Source organism: Natrix helvetica (assembly GCF_964273705.1).
Source record: "Natrix helvetica genome assembly, chromosome: 14".
NCBI classification, from domain to species: domain Eukaryota; kingdom Metazoa; phylum Chordata; class Lepidosauria; order Squamata; family Natricidae; genus Natrix; species Natrix helvetica.
Genome location: NC_138564.1, coordinates 8037221 through 8045816, shown reverse-complemented (window position 1 = coordinate 8045816; position 8596 = coordinate 8037221). Strand labels below are relative to the sequence as shown.

Sequence of the window (8596 nt, the reverse complement as noted above, 5' to 3'; positions counted from 1 at the left end):
GGTGTGGCTTTGTGGGAGTGGCTTGCTGGCCATGTGACTGGGTGGGAGTGGCTTGCCAGCAATGTGATTGGGTGGGCATAGTCAACTTGTAAAATGTGGTGAAACTCACTTAACAACGTTCTTGCTTAGCAACCAAAATGTTGGCTCAGAAACTCTGGTATTTGAAGTGTGCAAGTCTTAAAGCTGTCAAGTTATAAGACCCTTGCACCCCTAACTCTTTAGAAAAAAAAACCCAGGGGTGTTCAAACTTGACAGCTTTAAGACTTGTGGTCTTCAGCTCCCAGAATTCCTCCTCCAGTCATGTTAGCTCAGGAACTCTGGCATTGAAGTGTGCAAGTCTTAAAGCTGTCAAGTTACAAGACCCTTGCACCCCTAACCCTTTAGAAAAAAAACCCAGGGGTGTTCAAACTTGACAGCTTTAAGACTTGTGGACTTCAACTCCCAGAATTCCTCCTCCAGTCATGTTGGCTCAGGAACTCTGGCATTGAAGTGTGCAAGTCTTAAAGCCGTCAAGTTACAAGACCCATGCACCCCTAATCCTTTAGGGAAAAAAATCCCAGGGGTGTTCAAACTTGACAGCTTTAAGACTTGTGGACTTCAACTCCCAGAATTCCTCCTCTCGTTCTTCATCTTGATGATGTGCGGGCGGGCGGGGGGGAGGCAGCTGGAAGCGGTTCTAAACGGCACTGTAGATTTGTGGAACCTCTTCTATAGAAGAGGTTAGAACTGGCAGGAACCCACCCCTGCTTGAACCCAGCTAGCATCTTTTGGGGATGCCTTATCCTACACAACTCATCAGGTTTGCTCTCTGGGTCCCATGTCCTGCACTCACTTAGGAGGTTGTCAAATTAATTCAATCATAAAGTGAGCAGGATGTTACATCAATGGACTTCATCAATGGGGTTTGTTACGAGTCCAACATTGCTTGCATTCAAGCCTTGAAATGGGATACTCGGAGATGTCGGCTTGTGGGGCGGGGGAGGCCCCGTCAGAGGACAACCTCCAGGGATTTCCAGAGAATGACTAAGGAGAACGAGTGTCCCACTTATCTTTCTGGAACATACGTGGTGGTTATCAACTCAACTTCTGCTTCTTTGCTCTACCAGCCAGTTGTCCTTTCCGTCTCATTCCAGAGGGAAGCTACATAAGGAGAGGTAAGTCCTCAATTGGTTTCCCCCCCCCCACTTATATAGGAATTTTTCCCACCAGGGGAAATGAATAGTTTACCTTTGACTATTTGAGGAGGTCATCAGGAGATCTTTAGAGAGAGAAGTAACTTTCCAATATTTTTTTTATGTTTTGTTACAAGTTTTTAAATTCTCTTACAAAGTATTACTTGGGTTTCCCCCCCCCCCCCCACTTTTACATTCTCTCTTATACATAATTTGTTTTACATCACATTACCATTTCCAATTTCGGCCCCATTATTTTCTTCCCATATTTCCATCTTAAATTTACGTTTATTCTTAACCCGTAGACAATATCATTTTTCAGGAAAAAAAAGATACCAAATGTATCCTTTCATTTCCCATTTGTTCTTCTAATTTCTATAGCTAGCATATATCACCCCATTCAATTTTACGCTAACAAGCATTTTACTCAATTGGTTATCCACAATTAGCCATGTTATTTCTTTTAAACTATATATCATTAGCAGTATTAACATATTTTATTTTCTGCTAATACATCTCTTCTTTCCCTTCCTCCTTTCCTAGCCAATTTCTCTTATCTCTTGCTCTCTTTGATGTTCCATTTTTCCTCAATTTTCTGTTTGTCCTTCTATCCCCTACTCTTAATTTCCTTTCTTCCCCTTTTTATATGCATCATATCTCTTCTTCAGGATTTTCCCTATCATTCTTCTTTGAATTATTTGAGTAACCCTCCCTAGGATTTCTCTTTTTTTGCTTCCCACTGTTTCTCTATTTTGGAATTGTCCTTTTTTTTATAGCATTTATCCTTTTTCCCTCTCTGCTCTTTTGGTGTCTCTGTATATCTTAATAGAATTTTCTAACTGGTTTGTATTTTCAGCATTTTCCCCCCACCCATATTAACCTCTTGCCCCTCATTTGTGTTTCTCTTGGTCAGTTTCTGAGAGAGAAGTAACTTTCCAACTCTGTGTGTCTTTCGTTTAGAAGATGTCCAATATTTGAATGTTGCATCTTTCCATGGTAGGCTTTGTTCAAGGCATTAATGTACATCGCTCATAGAGGACATAGAATAACAGAGTTGGAAGGGACCTTGGAGGTCTCCTAGTCCAACCCCTTGCTCAAGCAGGAGACCCTATACCAATTCAGACAAGTGGCTGTTCAGTCTCCTGTTAAAAACCTCCAGTGATAGAGTACCCACAACTTCTGGTGGCCAGCTGTTCCACTGGTTAATGGTCCTCAATGTTAGGAAGTTTCTCCTTAATTCCAGGTTGCTTCCTAGTTTTGGATTAGTTTCCATCCATTGTTTCTCATCTTGCCTTGTGGTGCCTTGGAAAATAATTTGACCCCCTTCTCCCCCTTGTGGCAACCCCACAAATGCCGCAAAACGGCTTTTATTAAGCATGCCAACTCCAGGTTTCAAAGGGCAGAGAATCAGGGCTGTGGGTGATTTAGAGGTGGCTGAGCGGGCATGGCCGACTGGGCGGGCGTAGCCCACCTGAGACCACTCCCCAAATTGCTGTCATGTTTCCTCTTCACATTGGGTAGACCAGGCCAATGGTGGGATTCAAATAATTTAACAAGCGGTTCTCTGCTCTAATAACCAGCTGGGTAGGCGTGGCTTGGTGGTTGTGTGGGTGTGGCCAACTCAACGGCACTCATATCGATGGGCGCTTCGCCTTAGCTGTGACAATGGAATAAGGGTTAACCGAAGAGGCAGTTTCTATAAGCAGGGGAATAAAGATGAGGCTAGAAACACCACCAGAATGTTTCCTGCCTTCCTTACAGGATTAGCCCTGTAAAGTGGGGAAAAACAAAATAAGCTTTCTTCCAATAACCCAGGGGTGTCCAAACTTGGGAACTTTAAGACTTGTGGACTTCAACTCCCAGAATTCCCCAGCCAGCCATGCTGGCTGGGGAATTCTGGGAGTTGAAGTCCACAAGTCTTAAAGTTCCCAAGTTTGGACACCCCTGCAATAACCGGTTCTCCGAACTGCTTAGAAAGTTAACAGCCGGTTCTCCCACCACCGGACCGGTCCGAATCTACACTGGCCTGATCACATGGTGGTGTGGGCCACATCCTGGGCCTTGAGTTTGACATCCCTGCTGTAGTTGATGATTTCTGAATTGAAACGACCTTGAATTGAATTGATTTCTGTGTCTTTCAGAGTAGAAGATGAGTCTCGGCAGCTTCTTCTTCATCTTCATCTTGCTCCCTCTTGTCACCCCGGACTGCCCCAGCCCTTGCCGTTGTGCCGCCAGCGTCGTCGACTGCATGTCGACCGATCTCACGGACGGCATGATCCCCCTCTCCTTCTCATCCTCCACCGACAAGCTGTACCTCAACAACAACTACCTGACCTTCATCCCCAAAGGTCTCTTCGACAACCTGCATAACCTCCAGGCTGTTTACCTGCGGGGGAATCCTTGGGAATGCACCTGCAAAATCCTCTACCTCCGCTCCTGGCTCCAGTGGCAAGACAACCGGACTCTCTATCGCGACGTGGTGTGTTCGGCCCCTGCCCACCTTCAAGGTCGGATTATCACCTACCTGTCCGAAGATGAGATAATCTCTTCCTGCCAGTCCTGGTATTGCGGTGTGGCTCTGGTGGCCCAGATCTGCCTCTTTGTCTTCGTCCTGGTGCAGGCCATCTTGCTGCTTCTGGTGGTCTTCTACATCTGCAGGTTCCAGCGGATAGCCAAGGAAGCCAGGAGGACAATGGCGGAGTTTTATGAGAATACGGATCCGTGGGAAAGCGCTCGTAAGAACAGTATTGACTGAAGGTCCGTGGAGATTCTCAATCACCCAGGTGTTCTGGCCGAGGCTTCCCAAGAGCATGAAACAAACTCCTTGTCCTGACCAACCCCCCCTCTTTAATAATTAACTGTGAATTCTGCTCATTCACATCCAGCAAAGTCTTTCAAGGGAGGATTTACAGTCACAGACCTTATCTGGCTTGGAGAGCTGCCAGGCCGATATTTGCAAAACTTGGCAAGGAGTCTTGGAGAGTCCCAAACCAATGAAGCGAACTGATGGTCTCCTGCAAACTCCACTCCCCCTTCGCTCCTCTTTTATTTCCTCTGGGAGGGGCCATTCATCATCCACCTGTGGCCTCACTCCCAAGTCGACCCCTGTTCTTTAGCTGTTCCCTTCGTCTGGCAACTCTGCACATGCTCACACTGGAAACAGGCTCCATCTGTTCTTCTGCCCCACTGATCTCTGACTCCGAAGGCAGCTGATAACTATCAGACAGCCCCATCTCTGCCTCTGACGCAGAGCCCGCATTAGAGCCTTCTCCAGACTCCAGGACTGGCCCATGTTCCTCCCCAATCTCCCCACTCTTCGAATCTGACGCCAGCTCCGCTAGCCACTGGCGGGCTACAACACCAGGTCATGGTTGTCCCAAAAGTGCTTTTCAAAAGGCAACTGGACTTCCTTAGGTTTTTTTTTCCCCTTGTGAAGACCTTTTGCTTCTCATCCAAGAAGCTTCTTCAGTTCCAGGAAGCTTCTTCTTTCTTCAACTGAAGAAGCTTCTTGGATGGGAAGCGAAATGTCTTCAAGGAAACAAACTAAGAAAGTCCAGCTGCCTTTTGAAAAAAAGACCTTTGGGTGGAGTATCGATTGATGACACAGGAATAGCTTTTCCCCAAATGTCTTATTTCCTTGGAGAACCTTGGAAGTTCTAGGCAGAATTTGGAAGATGCTTGCATTTTGGAGGAGGAGGAGGAGGAGGAGGAGGAGGAGGAGGAGGAGGAGGAGGAGGAGGAGGAGGAGGAGGAGGAGGAGAAGGAGGAGGAGAAGAAGAAGAAGAAGAAGAAGAAGAAGAAGAAGAAGAAGAAGAAGAAGAAGAAGAAGAAGAAGAAGAAGAAGAAGAAGAAAAGAAGAAGAAGAAGAAGAAGATGATATTTGGGATGGATAAACATAATTATGGACCGACAAAATGGAAAAGGCTGCCATTTGCTGGACTCTTATTTGATACTTAAACTCCGTAGAATCTTCCTATAATTGTAAAAAATGGTTTGGGACTCATGATTGAGCCCCCCTCAAGGCCAAAGGTTGTCTGATGCCCCTTATATTATGCACAGATAGTCCTTGACTTACAACCATCCATTTAGTGGCTATTCAAAGTTCCATTGACACTGAAAAATGTAATTTACAACCGGTCCTCACAGTTACCCAATGGAACAGAAGTTGCCTTCAGAAGTTGTGGGAGCTTCATCCCTGGAAGCTTTCAAGAAGAGACTGGACTGCCACCTGTCAGAAATGGTGTAGGGTCTCCTGCTTTGGGGGGGGGGGGAGTGGACTAGATGACCGAAAAGGTCCCTTCCAACTCTGTTAATTTGTATCTGTATGTAATCAAACCATTTGGGCATTTGGGTTATAGTTACGACAGTTGTAGCATCCCAGGGTCAAAATTTGGGACCTTCTCCGCCATCTTCTGGCAAAGAAAAGTCAGTGGGGGAAGAAGCCCCATTCTCTTATTGACTGTGTGATTCATTTAATAACCGTCTTGCCTAACGGCAGAAATTCTGGTCCCAATTGTAAGTCAAGAAACTGCCTGTATAATCCTTCGCTGTTTTATTACTCTGTTAAATGCCATGTGATAACTGGTTGCTTTTAAAAAAAATTCACTGTATTAATACGGTCCTCCTTCCCCTTCAATCTGGATCAGCTTCGGTTGATTAAACCTCAGTTTTAATCTCAAGTTATTAAAATGCAGTTTTTAAAACTCTTTTTTAAAAAAAAACTTCACAGGTGGTTTTTAAGAGGAAATCGGACAATCGTTTGTACGGGTCTCCTGCTTGAGCGGGAGGTTGGATTAGAAGACCTCCAAGGCCCCTTCCAACTCTGTGATTAGGCAGGTTAAAGAGATTACATAGCAGAGAGATTATTCGGGCTTCTTTTCAAAGACTTATTGTCCCATCAAGCTCCTTTCTCTTTCAAACAACGCAGTGAAGGTTGTGTTGCTTAATCTTTCTCTCTCCTTCTTTCTCTCTCTCTCTTCTCTCTCCCCCTCACTTTTTCTCTCTCTCCCTCCTTCTTTCTCTCTCTATTTCCTTTCCCTCTTTCTCTCTCCCCTTACTCTTTCTCCCTCCCTCCATCTTTCTCTCTCTCCCCTTCTTCCTCCCCTCTATCTCAATTCTCTTCCTCTCTCTCTCTTCCTCTCTCTCTCCCTCTTTCTCTCCCCCTCTCTCTTTCTCTCCCTCTCTCCTTCTTTCTCTATTTCCTTTCCCTCTTTCTCTCTCCCCTTACTCTTTCTCCCTCCCTCCATCTTTCTCTCTCTCTCCTTCTTCCTCCCCTCTATCTCAATTCTCTTCCTCTCTCTCTCTCCTTTCTCTCTCCCCCTCCCTCTTTCTCTCCCTCTCTCCTTCTTTCTCTCTCTATTTCCTTTCCCCTCTTTCTCTCTCCCCTTACTCTTTCTCCCTCCCTCCATCTTTCTCTCTCCTTCTTCCTCCCCTCTATCTCAATTCTCTTCGTCTCTCTCCCTCCATTCTCTCTCCTCCTCCCTCTTTCTCCCTCTCTTCTTCTTTCTCTCTCCCTCTCTCTGCCCCTTTTTCAATCCATGCCAGTTTGATTTTTTTAAAAAAATTCTTTTTGAAATCTCAGTTGCAGAAAAGTATTTTCTCTGTCCCCAGAAGGGGGCGGCCAAACTCCATTACACATTTTTTTCCACCCTTTTCATTTCATTAGCAAATGGGTGTCTTCCTTGTCAGGGCAAATGCTAACTTCTTTCTCTCTATCAAAGAAGAAAAGAGATTTCATTTCTGAGACAAGGGCTATGTTATAGGACCCGCTAACATCGACTTTGTAGAAAAACCAGGCTGCACCAAGGCGGGAATTTTCTTGGGGTTTGCTTCTTTCTCTGGATAATTGTTGCATTTTATGAATGCAAATAATATATAGAAAACCAACGCTCTGCAGACAGACGAGAAAAATTAAAAAAAACTCCTCTAGTGCATTCATAAATACAACAGAACAACTATCCCAGGGCACAAGATTATACTTTTTCAAAAATAAAATACATCCTGTATATATATTTTATATTCTATATCCTACTATAATACCCTGTTTTTCCCCAAAATAAGACCTCCCCAGATAATAAGTCCAATTGAGCTTTTGAGCGCATGCGCTAAAATAAGCCCTCCCCAAAAATATTGCAACACAGCAGCAGCCATGAGGTGACCACGCTCGCCGCCTCCTGCACCTCAAAAATAATAAGGGGGGGGGGGAACACGGTAGATATCGGGTAATATATCAGTAGTAGAAATAAGGAACTCTCACTCCCTGGCAGTGGTGGGTTCCTACTGGTTGGGACTGCTTCGGTCGAACCGGTAGTAGTTTGGTAGCCTGGGTACTTGGAACCGGCAGTGACCCGCAAACCAGTTCTCTGGGCAGCGCCAGAGGTGCCGCCATCTTGTTTTTTTGCTTCTGCTTTTGCGCAGAACAATTTCTATTGCACTGCGTGTGCCCGCACAGCTCACATTAAGTGCGCCCATGAGCAAACCAGAAGTAGTATCTGCCGAAACCCACCCCTGCTCCCTAGTACCTGTCAGGGTCCCAATAGATGCATTGTGAGTGATAGTACCCTTTGTTGCATTCTTATGACTGGTTTCTAGCAATAGAATTGTGTCTCCCTCTGTGTTGCGGACATTGCCAGATAAAGATCTATTCTTACAGGTATTGAAAATCGTTAACATAATTCAGTTTTTGTCAGTGCCATCTATATGGTGGGTCTACATTCAAAGCTTAAACCTTTTCTACTATGGTAGCCCAATAGTATATAACAGTGTTTCTTAACCTTGGTTACTTGAAGATGTGTGGACTTCAATTTCCAAAACCTCCTCTTATTTCTCAACCTTGACCCCTTGCAGATGTGTGGACTTCAACTCCCAAAATCCCCCAGGGTTTCTCAACCTTGACCCCTTGAAGATGTGTGGCCATCAACTTCCATAATTGCCCCTTGAAGATGTGTGGACTTTAACTCACAAAGGCTGAAAGAGTGCAGAGAAGAGCCACAAGGATGATTAGGGGACTGGAGGCTAAAACATATGAAGGACGGTTGCAGGAACTGGGCATGTCTAGTTTAATAGAAAGGACTAGGAGAGACATGATAGCAGTCTTCCAATATCTCAGGGGTTGCCACAAAGAAGAGGGAGTCAAACTATTCTCCAAAGCACCTGAAGGCAGGACAAGAGACAATGGGTGGAAACTAATCAAGGACAGAAGCTACTTAGAACTGAGGAGACATTTCCTGACAGTGAGAACAATTAACCAGTGGAACAGAAGTTGCCTCCAGAAGTTGTGAATGTCCCAACACTGGAAGTTTTTAAGAAGAGATTGGATAACCATTTGTCTGAAGCAATGTAGGGTTTCCTGCCTGAGCAGGGGGTTGGACTAGAAGACCTCCAAGGTCCCATCCAACACTTCTATTGTTATTCTATTTTCCTTC

At 45.1% G+C, this 8596-nt stretch overlaps 1 protein-coding gene across 1 annotated transcript; it reads left to right on the top strand.

The window, feature by feature from the left end:
- Positions 1-860: 860 nt before the first annotated feature.
- On the top strand, positions 861-4899 carry GP1BB (glycoprotein Ib platelet subunit beta). The gene is made up of 2 exons (XM_081966976.1): positions 861-1154; positions 3314-4899. The coding sequence occupies exon 2, from the start codon at positions 3322-3324 to the stop codon at positions 3925-3927; it is 606 nt and encodes a 201-aa protein (XP_081823102.1). The 5' UTR covers positions 861-1154; positions 3314-3321; the 3' UTR covers positions 3928-4899.
- Positions 4900-8596: the final 3697 nt, after the last annotated feature.

Excerpts from the sequence above, each read along its gene's own strand:
- GP1BB (XM_081966976.1), top strand. The coding sequence starts at position 3,322 with ATGAGTCTCGGCAGCTTCTTCTTCATCTTCATCTTGCTCCCTCTTGTC.